At 41.0% G+C, this 17,937-nt stretch overlaps 4 protein-coding genes across 4 annotated transcripts; 1 reads left to right on the top strand and 3 right to left on the bottom strand.

The window, feature by feature from the left end:
* Positions 1 to 1,182: 1,182 nt before the first annotated feature.
* ssu72 (SSU72 homolog, RNA polymerase II CTD phosphatase) lies at positions 1,183 to 6,093 on the bottom strand. Its single transcript, XM_084928475.1, has 5 exons — positions 5,800 to 6,093; positions 4,833 to 4,976; positions 2,564 to 2,703; positions 2,344 to 2,462; positions 1,183 to 2,121 (listed from the first exon to the last, which is right to left on the bottom strand). Exons 1-5 carry the CDS (start codon positions 5,877 to 5,879, stop codon positions 2,020 to 2,022), a joined length of 585 nt encoding a protein of 194 aa, XP_084784601.1. The 5' UTR covers positions 5,880 to 6,093; the 3' UTR covers positions 1,183 to 2,019.
* Positions 6,094 to 6,947: 854 nt separating this feature from the next.
* fndc10 (fibronectin type III domain containing 10) lies at positions 6,948 to 8,622 on the bottom strand. The gene is made up of 2 exons (XM_084928474.1): positions 8,505 to 8,622; positions 6,948 to 8,409 (listed from the first exon to the last, which is right to left on the bottom strand). Exons 1-2 carry the CDS (start codon positions 8,510 to 8,512, stop codon positions 7,722 to 7,724), a joined length of 696 nt encoding a protein of 231 aa, XP_084784600.1. The 5' UTR covers positions 8,513 to 8,622; the 3' UTR covers positions 6,948 to 7,721.
* A 1,236-nt stretch (positions 8,623 to 9,858) lies between these two features.
* ora4 (olfactory receptor class A related 4) lies at positions 9,859 to 13,792 on the top strand. Its single transcript, XM_084928472.1, has 2 exons — positions 9,859 to 12,391; positions 12,479 to 13,792. Exons 1-2 carry the CDS (start codon positions 12,305 to 12,307, stop codon positions 13,337 to 13,339), a joined length of 948 nt encoding a protein of 315 aa, XP_084784598.1. The 5' UTR covers positions 9,859 to 12,304; the 3' UTR covers positions 13,340 to 13,792.
* Positions 13,793 to 13,886: 94 nt separating this feature from the next.
* Positions 13,887 to 17,881, bottom strand: ora3.1 (olfactory receptor class A related 3, tandem duplicate 1). The gene is made up of 4 exons (XM_084928473.1): positions 17,529 to 17,881; positions 17,069 to 17,326; positions 15,065 to 15,301; positions 13,887 to 14,582 (listed from the first exon to the last, which is right to left on the bottom strand). The coding sequence occupies exons 1-4, from the start codon at positions 17,796 to 17,798 to the stop codon at positions 14,370 to 14,372; spliced, it is 978 nt and encodes a 325-aa protein (XP_084784599.1). The 5' UTR covers positions 17,799 to 17,881; the 3' UTR covers positions 13,887 to 14,369.
* Between the last annotated feature and the right edge of the window lie 56 nt (positions 17,882 to 17,937).

The following is a 17,937-nucleotide window of genomic DNA, read 5'->3' as shown; positions in this document are numbered from 1 at the left end:
GGCCCCCAATCTAACTGTTATTCTCACAGTTTAATTTTTTTTTTTTAAATCTTCATCCACGATTTATTCATCCATGTGTCCATGTCCTTGTATTTGCTGTATTTTTCTGCTTTATTTTTTATCTACTGAAATCCTTTATCCTCTTTTTTTTTCTAACTGAGCTCTTACCTACCTGAACCATTTAATTCTGTGATAGTGCATTTCAGTGGACTCGTAACCCTACCCTTAGGGCGAGGGATTAGGGTTAGGCCTCCAGTGTGGGCCGGGGCCCCCTGGAGGGCCGCAAAGGTACTGCAGGTGGGTCGCAGAAATCCAGTTTGAAATTACTCACATGTATGTACAGTCACATTTATATATATATATATGTATTTATTTATATGAAAAGTGAATTAAAACAGGTGATTAATCATTACATTGACCGATTTTTTAAATGCAATTTTCAAGTAAATTTATGAGGGTCTCTGTTTGACTAGAGCGAAAATTTAAGATTAGGTGGGCCCAGTGAGATTTTCTGGTTTCAGTGGGTTGCAGTACTCTTAATTTTGGGAATGTTTGTATTATTTTATTTTATTTACCTACTTTTTTAAAGGTGGAGTTTTGGCTTCTTTAACATGAATTTTCCCAAATATCCCAACTTCTGTATTATCTCATATTACCACTGGATTAAAGAATAGTAGTTGGATGTACCCAAGTGTGTTAACTTCAGTACTTTACTCAGGTACACCTTCATTATAGTTTATATGTTATGCTGCTCTCTACTTCACTATATTTTGGATGCAATGTTTGAACTTTATTAGCTTTTGCAGATTTCTAATAATATACCAGTATTTCTACAGATCCACCACTGGGAGTATCCTCACTGCCATGCTGAAGGACCTTCACCTTCAGCATGTGGTGAAGACATGCCCACCCTTGCAAATACTATACAACCCACTCTACCACCTGAGCCTCTCCATGTTCTGTTCTGATATTTTAATATATTTGCTTTCGTTTTAGTCAAACTGAATCAATAATTCAAATCTAAATAAAGATCAGCCCATATTTTATACCCAATTCTGGTAATTTGTCCTCATCACTCATAAAACAGTCCTAACAGCGCTGTTAGTCTTCTAATACCCATTTTGTAATTAAATAACTCAGCAGGAACTAAATACTGATAAAGTAAAAAAAAGGGTCATGAACTATTTCTTAGAGAGGCTTCGTTCTTTAGTAGATTCATATGTACATACAGGAAAAAAGAAATATCAGGCACTCTGAGCCGAGCTCGCAGTTTGAAAATAAGTACAATGCTTCAGTTCAAGAAAAAAAAAAAAACTCAAAACAAAATACTGTGGCCAGAAATACAGCATCGAGTTTAAATATCAATCAACACATATCTGAAACATACCCGATGAAAGCCTCAGAGGTCTAGGTTTGGTTATTCTTTATTAATTAGCCCACCCACTTAAAACTTAATCCTAACTAAATCTACAAACACATGGTCGCACAGAAACAAGCATACACTTCAATTAATTCTCCTCCAGCATGTAAACACATGTACACCCTCCCAAATATTAAATAAATCTGGCATATATGCTTGAATTAATTATAGATCTAAGAAAAAAAACAAAAACATTCTGTGCCAAACAAAAATGAAAGTAACTGGAGGAGCTGTTGAATCTGGCCTGTGGGTGTTGTGGCTCTCCCTGAGGAGACATAGTTGAGTGATTTGACTGGACCTATGATTTTTGGAGGGAGTAACCTTGGCCTGACCTTGATCTGGAGGAATGAAAGGCAGAGCAAGAGCAGCGAGTCCATCCTCTGCTTAGAGGAAAAACCCATTATCAACAATATGTCCAACAGCAGTCATTTGTTAGGTCCTGACCCAAAGCTATTTATGTGTGTCTGTGGTTGTGTAGGCACACAACCTGTATGCACTGAGTCATGGATGACTGAGGAGTATGATGCATGTGTGTCCATATACTTCTGTGTGATTGCTTGTGATCTCGGTCTGTGTTTATTGCAAATTGCTGCAGAGTCTTAGTAGAAGCAGACAGTGTGAAGGAAAGGCCTGTTGCTTTTGTCCTCAAACTCTTGTAGGAGCTCGTCGATTTCATTCTCCATGTCGTCGGTGTGCTGGATCTGCAGGGGTTCACAAGGGAAAGCTATCAAAACACCACCTGTGCACGCACACGCCTCATTTCCACCACTCACAAAGATCGATTAACCTTTCTTTAGATGCCAACTGAAACAGTGTTGCACATTATTTACGTGTATATTTATTAGTAATTTGTTTAAAAAAAAAAATAAAAAAAATTTGTAAGAAAACGCCTCGTCAAGAAGTTCTCAGATGCTGTCACTCACACATTGGCACAGCTCACAGATGAGGAAGGCGCCCAGTGTGGCTTCCTCGTGGTTATCCTGAATGTCTACATTGATTACATGCACGGGCTGCAGCGTCTCCTGCTCTCTGGAATTCAAATCTAGGAAACACATTAAAGACCAGGTAAAGGCAGGTAACAGTTGGAGAAGCAGCAAAGCGGTGGGTTTGTGAATGACTCCAAGTAATGTTACAAAACCTCACCCTCCACCACTTGGTCATAGACTCTCTCTTCACAGGTGATGACCAGGTCAAACTTGTCCTTGCAGTTCTGGAAGCGCTCTGGCTTTGATTTGATCCGCTTGTTGCGGTCCAGCATGTGCAGGATGCCGTTTTGTGTGTATCTGAAGAGCGAGGAGGGTCAAGGAATACACAGCACGAGGCAAGAAGGGGAAAACCTCTTCAAAACAAAATAAAACTGATCAGAGCAACAGAGAGAGGATTTCAGTGTGCACCCAATTAGACTGAACTCACTGGTCCAAGCAGCATCTATATAAAGTGCATCTCAATCAAACTACACAAGGGGGCAGGATGCACTTTTCAGTGACGTCTAGTTAGCATGAACTACATCGCCCTCTAGTGGTGCAGACTATTCACCAATGAGGCGTCAGTTAGAAAACAAGCAGAAAGGATGGATTTTCAGGAACATTGTTTACTTTTTTTTTTTAACAGCATTAAATCCAGAGTTTTAATATTAACAAGCCACACTGGTACTGCCAGGCTGATGCAGACAATGTCACCATTGGTTTTTTTTATTCTTTCAAAAAATTTGATTATAAACTATACAACCCACTCACTACAAATGGGAAGAGATTGTCTAAATAAATAAATAAATAAATAAATAAATGTAGTTGTTGTGCACTACATCAGTGAGATATCCATGCAAAACAGCAGAAATTAAAGAAAAACAATACAAGCACAGTGACTTAAGTTAATCATACAGCACGGCTGTGTCACAGGGTAATTTTCTTATTTAGGATAACAGATTTGTTACTTTACCTTAATGCAGGCTGGGAAAAAACACCTACAATACAGGACCATCAGCAGCAGCACAACAGTAAATGACACCTCAGAGAAAACTTGTCTGACCTTTCAACATGCAGGCCTCTATAACCAGATGAATTAAAGGCAGATTTCTGTTTTTAGCACATTTAAAAAAAACAAAAAGAAAGAAAGAAAAAAGAAAAGAAAAAAGTTGAACTAACACAAAGGAAGGTTTAAATAGAAGGACCATGATTACTGGTTACTGATAGAAAATATGTGAACTTTATCATTAAAGTAAAAATAAATAAATAAAAGGAAGTCCTGTGCATGCACAGTTAAAGTGCAGCCACTGAAGACTAACACACTTGTACTCTTTGTTGAACACCACTAATTATCTAATGTGTCTGAGTGCCTTGCATCAGCATAAACATACCACATGCTAATGAGGAAAAACTGATAATCTTTAACTTACCTTGGGGCACTCAAGCCTACAGCTTAAAACAACCTCTTAGATTCATGGCCCTTATGCATTCCCCCCCCTCTGGGGTTAGTGGGTGTCATCCACTTGGGCAAACTCAGCTTCTTTGCTAATAGTTCATATTCTGTCCTTATCAGGTTTTACAATTTTGATAACTGAGACAATACTTATTCTCTACGACTAACTACAAAAGGCGAGTTTGTGTTACTTCAACAGTACAAATACTCTAAAGTATTGTTAAAATGCAATAATTGCATTAATCATTACACAGTAACGCTAAGCAGCCTCATCAAATTCACAAAAATCTGGTGTTTGTGGGGTAAAAACCCCCCCCCCAAAAAACAAACCAACCCCAAACTTTTTAGTTAACAGAATTTAAAATAAAACTGAACCAGTTTTATTAACTTAAAAGCTAAAGTAAACTTAAAAAAGAAAAAACGTATACACAGGCAGACTGAGTTTTGTCTTTGTCAGTTTGGTAAAAACCTGCCTGATGAGGCTTCGCTGCACATTTATTGAGACTCTGGATGTGAGTTAACCCTCCTCAAAGTGCTACGTTTGCATTTTCACACCAACTCTAAACTTATTTAAATGTTGCCTAAAACAAATATTACAATAACTAAAAGACTGAAACTACTTGAACTAAACATGTTAAAAAATAAACAGAAACAAGCAAAAACTGGAAACTTCAGTGAGCCAAATTACACCAACTTCAAATAAAAATAAATAAATAAAATCCTAGCGCTTACCAAAGCAAACTTACTGTTGCACCGCTGCTGTATTGCAAGGTGTTTCTCCACACCCTACATGTTAAAGATTTAAAAACAAACCTTTTTACCATCATGTTTTTTTTCTTTTTAAATCCCTGCATGTGGTTTCATCTCCTTGCACTGCCCAGTGTCCAAAACAACTATCTAATCAAGACAGATACACAGCCCATGTTTACTTATCTGGCTCCTAGTATATGTGAGTGTAAGAATGTGTGTGATGTTGTGTGTGGGAAGGGGATACAGTTCCTTGTCCTTGCGGACCAAGTCGTTGTACATCTGTTCATATGTCGTTTTGAAGTCATACACATTTGGCTTATCCGGAGCAGGACCGGGTAGCTTCACATGAGACCCTGTCCCAAATGAACGCACATCAAATCCACGTTTGCTGCAGAGAGGAAAGGACAAGAGAGTGAATTATGCAACAACTTTGAGAAAACATTGCGAAAGCACAAGGAAATAAGTCTTTCCACAGCAGTCACGTAACCTGTAAACCCAGCCCTGTAAACTGCCTCCTCACATATTTAGAATAAGACTTTATGAAACCTAAGACACCTCAAAATACCAATTTCCACCCCATCTGCAATCCATCAGCTGACCATTTTAATTTCAAAAAAGGAAATTAAAAATTTAAAAAAAATAAAATAGGTGACAGTTTGTCACCCTGGTCTGCAGATCTTTTTCCCCAGCCTGTTTTTCTAATCCAGTGCAGTTAGTAAGAATATATCTAAAGAGGGCTGAAAGGCTCTTTTTTGTAGTGACATCTTCTGTGTAAGAAGATCTGATCGACACAACACAAAACTCCATAAAATGTGGTGGATGAGGCAGCTGATCGGAGCCTGCCGTCGCTGTGAAACCTCCAGACGCTCCCTCTCGGAGGATTCCCTACAGGGGGCGCTCTTGTTAAAATGTGGGGGGAGAATACAACCCAACAACTTGGGCCTTGGTGTGACTTCTCTAAAAATCAGTTTGACAGCAGAATCTTAGTTAAGACCATTCTAGGCGACCCTAAACCTGTGAGACACGGTCAGAAAGCTGAGTTTTAGTCGAGCTGCAGCCTCGGTGTGGCGCTCTGAGCTCGAAGTCCATTGTTAAAAAGCGTCGAGGCCTGACGGGCTGTCACCGCATCGACACGGCTCAGAAAGCCGCACAGATTTCGATCACTTTGTGGCCGCCTTCCTTCTCTCTTCTTCCAGTCGTCTCATCTTTACCTGAGGATATTGTGCGCTTCCATACTGCGGTTCTGGTTGCTCGAGCACACAACCGCTACACGCAGCGGGTGGCTCGGCATCGCGACTCTCCGGCTGAAACTAACCGATATGAACTCAAAACCTAACTGAGGCTGTTACTTTTATCTCTATGAGAGAAATAAAGAATAAAAAACCAGTTGTTTGGATCAACGAAAACGCTTTTCGAGTGTAGATACAGCGCGACAAGCTCGTCTTCTTTAGAAGCAGGAAGTTAAAATGGCGGAGCGGCACCTTGCCCTGGATACGGCTTTAAGTGATGTCATGTTGAGGGCGGAGCTTCGCAGCTCTCAGCGCAGTGAGGCCACGTAACGTCAGTAAGGAAAACATGCCGGAAGAGCTCGGCCTTCTCATTTCGCCACAGTAGAAGTGGCTAAAATCTCTCGTACCATTAAAATCTTCAGTAAGCAGACACAGTCAACGGGCTTTTAGCAGCAGGGCATACAAACATAGGGACCATTAATTCCACATTTCATGTCTTACAACTTTTACTTTGTATTTAATATGTTCGTACAGTGCTGTGTTTTGGCAAGGCACAAGGTAGTGATCCAAAAGAAGCAATTGCTGCTGTCTACGACATTGCAAGGCAATTTCCAAACTGTTTTAATGCCATCATTCTACAGCAAGATAAATCATTCACAAGTGGAAAACATTGGAGACTGCCACAAGTATTCAGGGTGGACTTCCCAGCAAAATCAAAGTCCTACATTTCAAACTCAGATATGTCCAGTTAGAAAAAGACTGAACAAGTATGGGCTGCTTGGGAGCATTAAAAAAATAGTCATGACTTAGGTTTGTAAAATTGTATCTGAACAAGCCACAATAATCCCAAACATAGCAGCAAATCTAAAATAGAATAGCTGAAAAAGAAATCTGTCTGCCTGTCTACACGTGAAAGAATGAAACTTAATAGCTGATCTTTTTGTAATATTTAAGTCACCATCTTGTGTTTTTCTGTAGTTTTCATGCATTGTAATGTTTTGTGGGTTAATTTTATTTTTTACTTTTTTTGGTTCTTATTTTGTATGTGCACGCACGCACGCACGCACGCACACACACACACACACACACACACACAGAAAAAGAAGAAGAAGAAGAAGAAAAAGGACAGCTTCTCATTATTAAAAATGATCTCATAGTACTTTATTCACTGACAGCAGGACAGAAAGGTGGTTTAACTGAAGATGTTTGGCACAGTATTTGGAGATTGTACACCAGATTGTATTGCCCTTCAGAAAATGACAAACAAAGCAAAAAACAGTGCTGTTGTGACTGACTCGAGTGGAGAAATGTGTTAACTGGTAAAGTTTCATTTTTCGGTGTCCCATTAAGGACACTTTTACAGGCTGCACATTTAGCAAAACTCTTGTTTCTCATGTACTCAGAGCCATTTCATTATTGGTATTGCTGTAGACATGCTGCCCGATTCAATCCCCAGACAGCCTTGAACGGAAACGTGACACAGTAAACTGCCGTATTTACAAACTGCAGATAACCAGTAGGCTAATTTTGGTTCAGTGCATCCTCGCGAGGTTCAGAAGGCATGTTATTAGCAGAGCCACAGTAGATTGTGCTTCAGTTAGGTCATAACAGGATGAGTGTGTCATACTGGAAAAACGGAAAACAGGACTACTATAGATATTAACTATGACTGCGAGATTTATGGAAACTTGTTTCAGCAGCTGAGAAAACTCTTTTTGCCACTGAAAAACCAAAATTTTGGGTTATTATCGCAAAACTGACTCAAAATTGAGAAAATAACTTGAAATACTGATACATGGATTACAAAAAAACCCTCCGTTCATTTTCCCCCCAGGGGCAGAAACAAGTCTCCACAGAGATAACACATGACCGCGGTGCGCGTTCATGTGGGTCATTTATGTGCATCAGTGATGTGAGTGAGCGCGGTAGGAGTACGTATGCTGTGCCGCGGGGCTCATGATGTTTTCCGTGATGTACGCCACCAGCAGGCAGATGATGACCAACATCACGCAGATAGCTCCGCCCACCGTTGTCATGGCGATCACAATGTCTTGCATCCCGGACGGCGGCAGCGTGAACTCCACGCAGTCCCGCTGCTCCGGCCTCTCGGCTGGCTCGGAGCTACCCAGGTTGCGCAGACAGATGCGGTACGGGATGTTCTCGTGCAGCTCGGTGAGCAGAAAGTCCCTGCAGCCCGACCCAAGATGGACACCGGCGCACTCAAACTGAGTGTAGCTGCCATTCCACCAGCAGCTTACCTCGTAGCCCCCGCGTCTGTGGCGTCGACCCCTGAAAACAGAGTCTGATCGCGGAGTTTCCTCCTCTGTCGCATTCGTCCCAGGACTGCTGGCCTCTTTAGTCTTTGTGGATTCGGACTCGTGGGTCCACTGTAACAGTACGCTGCCGTTGGTGAGAATATTTGCCACCAGCCTCCCGAAAGACACCGCACTCCTGCACTCTCCCTTAGAGCACTTGTACCCAAACAGAGTTTGCCGAAAGCACAGCTGCCCCCCAATGCCTCCCTCGATCACTCTGTAGGCGCACACCGGCGATGGCACGTCCTCTGGGCTCCATCTCGGTGCCCTGCCAGGGCTGTCAGATATCACAGTATTATTGTTATTATTATTATCATTATTACTATTGCCTCCACTTGTGTTGAACGAGGAGCTCTTCACGTGGCCTGTTACCTCTTCATGCTTTGATGGTGGCCTGCTCTGATCGCTGGGAGTCACGTTAGTCTGTTTCAGCCAATTTTGGGTCACATTATTGTCTCTCACCTCTGATGAGGACGTCGATAATGATGATGATGACAATGATGAGCTGTTGAGCTGATGAGAGCCAGCTGTCTGGGGTAGCGTGCAGAGCAGCAGTGCCGATAAGGCGAGCAGGGATGGTCGCTGTGGGTTTGTCATCTCACCGAGCTCTCGTCGAGTTATTTCCTCTCACAGTGGATCAGATGGGCGATGGCTGAAATGTCTGCCATAAGATGCGATCCAATTCAGTGCACGCGAAGAAAATCCGCGTGAAACGGGATCCATGGGCGACAGAAATAACATTGAGTCATGCGCCCCGTGCAGTTGGTGAGAGATCCGAGGGTGACCTTGCAGGATGAAGTTAATGCAGCAGAAACGGCGATAAAAGTGGCCTCAGTGCAGCTCGCCGCTCCCGGACAGTTGGAGTGGACCGGAGGAGCAGGCTCGTGCCATCAGATTGGATTTCTTCTTCCTGTCTGGCTTGACGTAAATGGCTTTGATGCCTGCTGTGTTAGAGTGCACGTGCAGGAGCGCGCCCCGCGGAGTGCTGGGCAGCGTGGGTGCGTGCACAAAATATTTCTTGTCATCAGTGCTCGGTTTGTGAGTCATCAGCCCACACAGCGCTTCAGGTAGCTGTCAAGTCACCTGTGCGGACTCCCGAAAACAGCACTGATGGAGGGATTGAAGTCTGCCCACCTGCGCTGAGTATATCCTTTATGATTTATGGTCGGGTCGCTGGAAGCAAATGTGCCCAGTTACAACGTTACAGCATCGATGCTCTTTTTATGGCTTCAGCCTGGAAAATGGTCAGATTGTCTCAGATGAAGTCAAACTGAGTTCAAAGCCAGAGTGTTGTGACCCTGTGTAAAATTAAATAAAAACGGAAAGATTTGCAAACCTCACAAACCCATATTTTCTCACAACAGAATAAAGAAAGCATATATTTGAAATGAAAGTATGTACACCTTTAAGAAAAAAATATTAGCTCATCTTTTTATTTGATGGTAGTAACACATATCAAAAAAGCAGAACAAAGCCACGTTTATCACTGTTTACATCCGCTCTTCTGTTAACAACAGCCTGGGAACATCTGGGAACTGAGGGGACCAGCTGTTCGAGTTTTGGGAGAGGAATGTTGTCCCATTCTTGTCTGATGCAGAAGTCAAGCTGCTCAGCAGTCCTGGCTCTTCTTTCTCATATATATATATATATATATATATATATATATATATATATATATATATATATATATATATATATATATATATATATATATGAGAAAGAAGAGCCAGGACTGCTGATATATATATATGTATATATATATATATGTATTTGGTTCATAATGAGCCAGATGTTTTCAAGGTCTGGACTGCAGGCAGGCCCATCAGCACTCTGACACTTTTACTATGAAGCCATGCTGTTGTAATAGAGGGATGATACAGTTTAGCATTGTCTTGCTGAAATATTTGAGGTCTTCCTTGAAGAAGATGCTGTCTGGATGGGAGCATATGTTGCTCCAAACCTGTATGTACCTTTCAGCACTGATGGTGCTTTTCCTGATGTGCATTAATGCCATTTCCTCTGGCACTAATCCACATCCAGACTATCACTGCAGGATTTTGAACTGTCTCTTGATAACAAGCCCAAAGCTCTCACTCCTTTTTTTTTAGGCCAGATGATACAATGATAGAGTTTTAACCCAGATTTGTGCATTTCTCAACATGCTCCTGAGCCCATGCAGTGATTCATGACAGAATCATCACAGTTTGTAATGCAGTGCTGCCTGAGGGCCTGAAAATCACGGGCATCCAATATTGATTTTCAGCCTTGTTCCTTGCACACAGAGATTTCTCCCGATTTTCTGAATCCGTCGATGATATTACGCTCTGCACATGACGAGATATTCAAAGTCTTCACAGTTTTACATTAAGGAACATAATTTCTAAATTCTTCCACAAACATTTGGCTTAAACTTCTGCCCATCTTTACTACAAAGCTCTGCCTCTCAAAGACTCTTTTTATGCCGAATGACATTAATGACCTGTTGCTAAGTAACCTAATTAGTTGCAGTGTGGCTCCATAGTGCTTTACGTAGTTGTTAGGCATTCAAAAGGTTGCTGACCTGGTTCCAGTCAGAGATATAATTCCCTTTTGGCTTGAGTCAGGAAGGACATCCAGTGTAAAACACTTTATGATAAGGGAGCGGCTCAAGAGTAGTTAGATGCAGACTGATCCTCCAGCTGTTTCTTTTTAGTAACACATTTTTTTCCAGTCTTTGTGTTGCCCCGTCCCAATTAGGGCATCAAATTCAAGTAAGCTGAAAATTGTCACACACTAGTAAAATGTCAAAGTTTACATATTTATATGTTTTCTGTGTTCTATTATAGATAAAGTGTAGGTTAATGAGATGTGCAAATCATTACATTCTGTTTCTATTTACGTTTTACACAGCGTGCCAACTTAAGCTAACATAAGAGTGCTTTTGATTGCATCCACGTTTGTATTTAAATAGCCTACAGCTAAAATTTGTTTGGTCCGCGGTGTACTCGGGTTATAAAGCCACAGTCCAGCAATCTTATCGTTCAGTATTTGTACTGTAATTATATACTTTGTAGTATATAACTTACTGTTGCTGGTCGCAGTTTTTGTCATATGAAAGAGCAGGAAGGCATACACTTTGCTCAGCATTAGATGACATAAAGCTGGGATATTTAATATTTAAGCACTTTGCATGTCTGTAAACTGATGAGTTTACACCGAGACTGATGACATGACACTCATGACACATGTTGTATTGATGATGTTCGTAACATGAGTATTAACAGGTTCTTCAAAGCAAAGTCACTGCTGCTGATTAAATGTGGTTCAAAATCACATTAATGCACTTTGCATGTGCTCATAACATGTTGTTATATCCGCTTGTGAGTTTGGACTCTGTTGATGCACGGCTATACTCTGATGCAGTCATTCTTCTGTGAGAGTCTTAATGTTTGCTGTTGTTGAGACTGGTTCTGGGAGTTTGATGATGTGCAGTCTACAGCAATATGCAGTGTAAAACAAATACATTAGTATTTTAGAGTTTCGTGGGTTCTCTTATGGAAACTCTCCTGATGATAAAAAACAGAAAACAAAGCGGAAAAAAATTCCACTGCTGATTCATAATGATGATGTTCGGTTCTCAGTGTACATTTAACTAAGCTGTGCTTAGCTAAGAGTAATTGAGTTTTCTCAAGAGATTAACCAGTAAATAATTAACACCAAGGGAGTGAGTGTGAATGGCTGACTAAAAGATTTTAAGTGCTGAATCACTTGAACGTTTTCTTTCTGGTGCATTTGGTCACCTGTTACTTTATTGCCCTTTAGCTAAGCTTATCATGAGACAATAAAAACAAACAAATAATACCCAGGTCAGATTGCTAATCCATTGCATGAGTTATGTGCTGTGGTTAGTATGAACAGTGACTTGCAGGTGTTTGTGTGTTGATGGGCAGCATGTTGAACTGCTCTGTGACGCACGGATAGCTGGAAAATGCATACCTTCGTGCTCTCATAGCTTCTAATGGTCAGATTAAATTGACCTTGAGACTGATCAGCAACATTTGTTTATGTGTGATGAATGTGTTTGTTTATCAGTGTGCGCATGTATAAAACACAATGAGAACTGTGAGGAGTAGAGCTCTTCAAGCTCACAAACCAGAGAAGGAGAAGTACGTCGCCATGCAGAGGATGATACCATGTCAAAGGTCCTCACTGTAGAAGCGATTTTGTTTGGGGTCTTGGTGTTTTCTGGTATTTTGGGAAACATCCTGGTCATCTATGTGGTGAGAAAGCACACAGTATTTGGAGTGTGAAGTGGGCTGAATGTTTTGGTTTGAGTTGTTCTCAGTCTGTCTCGTTTTTGCTATCAGGTGTTTCAGTCAGTCACTAAGACTCCACCTCGGAGACTCCCTCCTTCGGACCTTATTCTGGTGCACCTGTCCCTAGCAAACCTGCTGAGCTCACTTTTCCGCACAGTGCCTATTTTTGTGTCAGACCTGGGCTTGGATCTGTATCTGTCCTCCGGATGGTGCAGAGTCTTCATGCTGCTGTGGGTGTGGTGGCGAGCCGTGGGATGTTGGCTGACCCTGACGCTGAGTGCTTTTCAGTGCACCACACTGAGACGCCAAAATGTGGCCTTTGGACCTCTTACTGTCCAGAGGGAGAGGCGGCGGCTCTGGGTTGTCCTGGGGGTCGTGTGGGGGGCGAACCTGGCTTTCTCTGTCCCTGCACTGGTATACAGCACTCATGTTAAAGGCAATGCCACAGTGGAGCTGATGGTGATCAGTTCCACCACCAGGCCTCTGCTAGGCTGCGTCTGGGAGTTTCCATCAGAAGAACAAGGCACGGTCTTCGCCTCTACTTCGCTGGCAGTGAACGAGGTGTTGCCGCTGGTGCTGATGGTTTGCACCAATGTTGCCACACTGCACGCTTTGGCCAAGCACATCCGAGCTGTTGCCTCAGGAGGGACCCACACCGAACTCGACAAACATCTGTCTAGCGAACGTAAGGCAGCTCAAGTAATCATGTCTCTGGTGTTGCTGTTTGTTGTCTGCTGGGTGCTACAGGTTGCTGCAGTAACGTACTACAACCACAACAGGGGGCACCATGCTGAAGGGCTGCTGACTGTTTCCCATTTTTCTTCTTCACTGTTTGTGGGATTCAGCCCCTTGGTGGTGGCCCTGGGACATGGAAAACTGAGGAGAAAAATCATGAGTATGATGCTAGGGTGAGCTACAATTCTTAAATGTCACAGTAAAGGTGCCGAAAAGCAGACTAAATCCCCAAAGGCTACAGGAAAGACGAGAAATAAACCAGTTTTTGTTGTTCAAAGAGAGATGAAGGTCATAAAAGTGTAAGAGAAGATTAAATAAAAATAAATTCTGAACAAGAGCACTCAGAGAAGAGCAAGGACTATACTAAAACTCTCATGTTTTATTATGTTTTTATTACAACACATTGAGGTGTGACCTTTGACTCATGACCTTAAAGCATTACATACTAAAATGGTGTCTTTATTTTATTGTCTTTACTCATATGTTTGGAGCAGAGTCGGATGAAATCTTTGGCTCCTATAAACGGTTAAATTTGTGATTTTCAGATATATTCATGCGGTGTGGGATTTTGCAAAACTTTATGGCGTCTTTGTGACATTAAATAAATAAAAAGAATGTTGTACAGCTCTCTTCAAGACCTTTCTATTTAAACTATTACTCAATATGGTTTTTTAATCATTTTTTAAGGTCAGCTTTTATCTCAGGTGCTAACAATGAAGGTTGAGGTCGACTGCCAACCTAGATACTCATGTCCCTCAAGGTCTAGGATATTGTTTTGCAGTTGAAGATGAAAAACACTGTGGGCAATATTAATTTTCAATTTCACATTTGGTGTCACCTTGACATTGACCAAATTTTCATGAACTGAAGCGCAACATATCACAACATGGAAACATCCTCAATCAAAAATACACCAAAACTGTTCTTTGGAAACCTCTTCTTGGCTACAAACATACGTTTCTGAAGTTTAGCCTTGTGTTTTCCCACTCATTTAAAATTAGTGAGACAAAAAACATCACCAGAAGCCATAATGGTAATTAATGATGTTATACTGAACCAAAAACAAAATGCCGTGGTACTTTTTTTCTTTCCTTTGAACCCTTTTGTCTATAATGAATACAAAAAAATAAATAAAATAAAAAAAAACAATAGATCATGATTAGTGATGGTATATTAAGTGCATCTCCAGAGCTTTTGCAGAGTACCATCAGTGCACAAGTGTCGACCTGATACAAGAACGAAGCTGCCGGTGGCCGACCGCCAGAATGACAGGTGACAAGGCAATGAAGATGATGTTGGCAAAACGAGCAATGACCATCAGATAATCGGCTGAGGAGCCACGGTTGTAGTTGAAGTAGTTGACAGAGATAACGCTGGTCCCCCATGAGAGGATGAAGAGTATTATGAGGGTGAGAATCACCTGGGAAAAAAAAGCACACAAATAAAAAGAAAGCACTTTCAGAGTTCAAGACTTTGCTAAATTTGCTGTAGTGATTTACTCTTAAACACATCCAGTCACATAGCTCATATCTGAAATGACTGATTTACAGCTGAGCTCATCACTCTATGCAAATACAGCAAACTGAATCGAAGAGTGATGACTCAGAAGAGACTGCAAGTGGTTGCTGGAGCGATTGAAACAGGAGGCAGGGCTGCAGTGGCACTCATATGTCACAGGGAGATATGAGAGAATTTGCACCTGAAACAGACCAGCACATTGTGTGGATGCGTTTGATGTGTGAAGGATGACAGTGTGAATGTGCAGCTGTCCCTTCTCAAGCTGATGTCATTTTCTTTGAGGCAATGCATTTACATTTTTTAAAAGCAACTTATTACATTTTACATTCATTTACACAGCTCGCTGACTCCTTCATCTACCTCCAGTGCCCCCTTCTTCCTCACCTTGGCTGCTCGTTTCTCTGCTGGCACCCGCTTTAATACCGGTGCGTCTTTCCGTGGATTCCGACCATGGGTGTAGAGGGTGTAAAGCGAGGTTAGGTTTGTAACAGCCATCAAGATTATAGGAATCATTTCATGTATCACCAAAGATGTGGTGGCGTAGGCCAGGCCAATGGTGGAGGGAAAGTTCCACACACAGCCCAGCAGAGGGCGTGTTGTGCTGCTCACCAGCATCAATGTCTGAGGAAAGAGCAGGGAGAGCAGAGGGCGGGTCATGTGCTCAGCCAGCAAGTCAGAGAGATTATTATTTTTCTAGATCATTGATAGATTTTGGCACTTAAAGCCGATAAGCCAAGAATCTGTGAACTCGTAATACATTCTTCATTTTTTAAAATAGAGTTGAGAGAAACAAAATAGAGAAAAAGTAAATCAAGCAAATGCTTATGGCAAAACCAATGGGACAAAACATATGCAGTACTGCAATACACAGTAATACTAGAATTACTGTAGTAGTTGTTAAATAATACCAAATGGTCTGAGTTTAATGATGATTATTGCTGATAATGTTTTAGATGACCTCATTTTGGTTCTTGTCTCTTTTAAAATATGTAATTATTATTATGGCCCTGATGAAATCAGAGGGGTTGGAAGAACAACACCTACACTATACTAGGTACACCTTATTAGAAGTCACTCAGAGACTTTGGTCCACATTGAGATGGTAACATCACACAGTTGCTGCAGATTTGTCAGCTGCACATGTGGCATTTAAAGATGCTCAGCTGATACTACAATGCCAAGGATGTGCCAAGAAATTATCCCATATGGAAAAGAAATAGTAAAAACATATATGATTTACTCATGAAAGTGGCCACTTTCTCATTACTTTCATATATTTTTTTAGTAAGTATCCAAAACATACAAGTTTCATTATATAATTTTTCAAGGGATCTTATATGTGTTTTCACTCTTGTATGCTTTTCATACAAGTTTCATACAAGACAGATACAAACTTTATAAGATTTATATATATCTTTTCCATATGGGATCCCTCACTCAGTTACACCATCATCAGCCTGACCCATGGATACAAAACAGGGTGGATCCATTTTTACATGTTATTTACACTAACTTCTGACCCTGTCATCTGAATTCTGCAGCAGAAGTCAAAATTCATTAGACCAGTCAACATTTTTCCAATCATGTATTGTCCAATTTTGATGAGCCAGTGTTAACTGTACCCTCAGTTTCCAGTTGCTGCTGACAGTGTTGTCGGTGTTCTGCTGCTGTAGCTCATTGGCTTCAAGGTTTGACGTGTTGCCCAAAATTCTCTTCTGCATATCTCAGGTTTAACAAGTGGTTATCAAAAAAAGTCATTTTTACAGAGAGAACTGCTGCTCACTGGGTATTTTCCTCTGTTAATTCTAGACTTGGTTTTGAAGGAAAAGCCCAGCAGATAAGCAGTTTCTGAAATACTCAGAGCCCACACAACAATCATCCCCATGCTGATTCTTAGTTTAAACTTCAGAGGTCATCTGGACCTCATGTCAATGCCCAAATGATTGAAGTTGCCTATTAGATATTTGTTAATGACAAGTTAAACAGATGTACCTACTAAAATGGCAGATCACTCTATGTGTCTATGTGTCTATGTAAAGATCTATATGCCTGTTAAAATGTGAAATGTATTTATTCATTTTTTTTTTGTAATTTAAATGATAAATACAGTGTCAAAGATTTGATAACCATATGAGTATCATCAGTACATACAAAACAATTGCATTAGTTTTGAATACAAGCTAAGTATTTTTTTACTAATTGTGTAATGTAATGTTTCAGACAGTCATTGTTATATGTGTCACTTTATGTGATAGAATAACGACAGGGATAACATTGATTGAAAATAAAAATAAGGTAAAATAATTTGAAAAATTACTATTCATGATGACAAATAAAAAGAAATAAACTACTTGGAAGGTCCTTGGCAGTGCCCTGTGTTGCTCTCACCTCTGTAGTGTTCTTGTTCCCATTAGAGGAAAATATATGAGCTGGAATCGAGTAAATGAGGTTACCAATCCAGATGAGGCCCAGGCACATCAGGAGGGTCTTAGGAACACCCCGGGGCCCATTCGCAGCACCAGGAGCCACACGCTTCAACGTCTGGAGGTGGAACGCACTGAGGAAAAGTGTTGACCACGCATTGACTGACCGCAGCCACACCGACATTCCCATTAGCAACTGACAAAACCCTTTGGCTGTATATATCTGTAACAACATAAGAGGGGCTTAAAGGTGAAAGCGGAAGGAGCTCACAAGTTAAATCTAGATTTAATTTGGTTAATTTGATCTTTCATGCATGTTTTCTGTGTAAAACACAAACTCATTGGGTGAAACACAACCAACATAGAGTATTGGAAAAAAAAGGCTATGAAATGAGTGAAGAGTGAATTATGGACAATGACAATACCTGCAGTCCAAACTCTGAGATGATAAGGAGTGTGTTCCTCAGTAGTGATACCAGCAAGTTAGACATTGCCATGTTAACGATGATGATGTCCGAGTTACGTCCCCAGTTATGCTCCAAGATTATGCTCTTACCAATGACCAGAATCACAGTGGTATTGCCCAGAATTCCCATTATCACCAGGATAATGTAAAAGGCAGTTTGTGCAGGGGAAACAAAGATATGCATTCCCATCCCTGCAAGATCTTTTCTTTGGTCCGAGTGGCTGCTCATTGTTCCACAAATAAATAGACCAAGCTGTAAAGGAGTTTTAACAGCTCACGAAAAGTTCTGAAGAAATTTTCATCGTTGATTTGAATGAATATCAAGTGAAGATATATTAGTTATTATCCTCGAACAAGCTAGTAAGACG

The sequence above is a fragment of the Perissodus microlepis genome, chromosome 5 (genome assembly GCF_051167445.1).
Source record: "Perissodus microlepis isolate ML-2025 ecotype Zambia chromosome 5, ASM5116744v1, whole genome shotgun sequence".
Taxonomy (NCBI): Eukaryota; Metazoa; Chordata; class Actinopteri; order Cichliformes; family Cichlidae; genus Perissodus; species Perissodus microlepis.
Note: the sequence above shows the minus strand (reverse complement) of the source record. Positions and strands in the feature narration are given on the sequence as shown.

What these genes read in the sequence shown, in the direction of transcription:
- ssu72 (XM_084928475.1), bottom strand. Translation starts at nt 5,879, where the DNA reads ATGCCGAGCCACCCGCTGCGTGTAGCGGTTGTGTGCTCGAGCAACCAG. An exon ending in GAAGCGCACAATATCCTCAG is followed by an intron (nt 4,977 to 5,799) that starts GTAAAGATGAGA and finishes TCCTCTCTGCAG; the next exon opens with CAAACGTGGATTTGATGTGC. An exon ending in GTCCGCAAGGACAAGGAACT is followed by an intron (nt 2,704 to 4,832) that starts GTATCCCCTTCC and finishes CTCGCTCTTCAG; the next exon opens with ATACACACAAAACGGCATCC.
- ora4 (XM_084928472.1), top strand. Translation starts at nt 12,305, where the DNA reads ATGTCAAAGGTCCTCACTGTAGAAGCGATTTTGTTTGGGGTCTTGGTG. An exon ending in ACATCCTGGTCATCTATGTG is followed by an intron (nt 12,392 to 12,478) that starts GTGAGAAAGCAC and finishes TTTTGCTATCAG; the next exon opens with GTGTTTCAGTCAGTCACTAA.
- ora3.1 (XM_084928473.1), bottom strand. Translation starts at nt 17,798, where the DNA reads ATGAGCAGCCACTCGGACCAAAGAAAAGATCTTGCAGGGATGGGAATG. An exon ending in TCTCAGAGTTTGGACTGCAG is followed by an intron (nt 17,327 to 17,528) that starts GTATTGTCATTG and finishes ATGTTGTTACAG; the next exon opens with ATATATACAGCCAAAGGGTT. An exon ending in CAGAGAAACGAGCAGCCAAG is followed by an intron (nt 14,583 to 15,064) that starts GTGAGGAAGAAG and finishes TTTTTTTCCCAG; the next exon opens with GTGATTCTCACCCTCATAAT.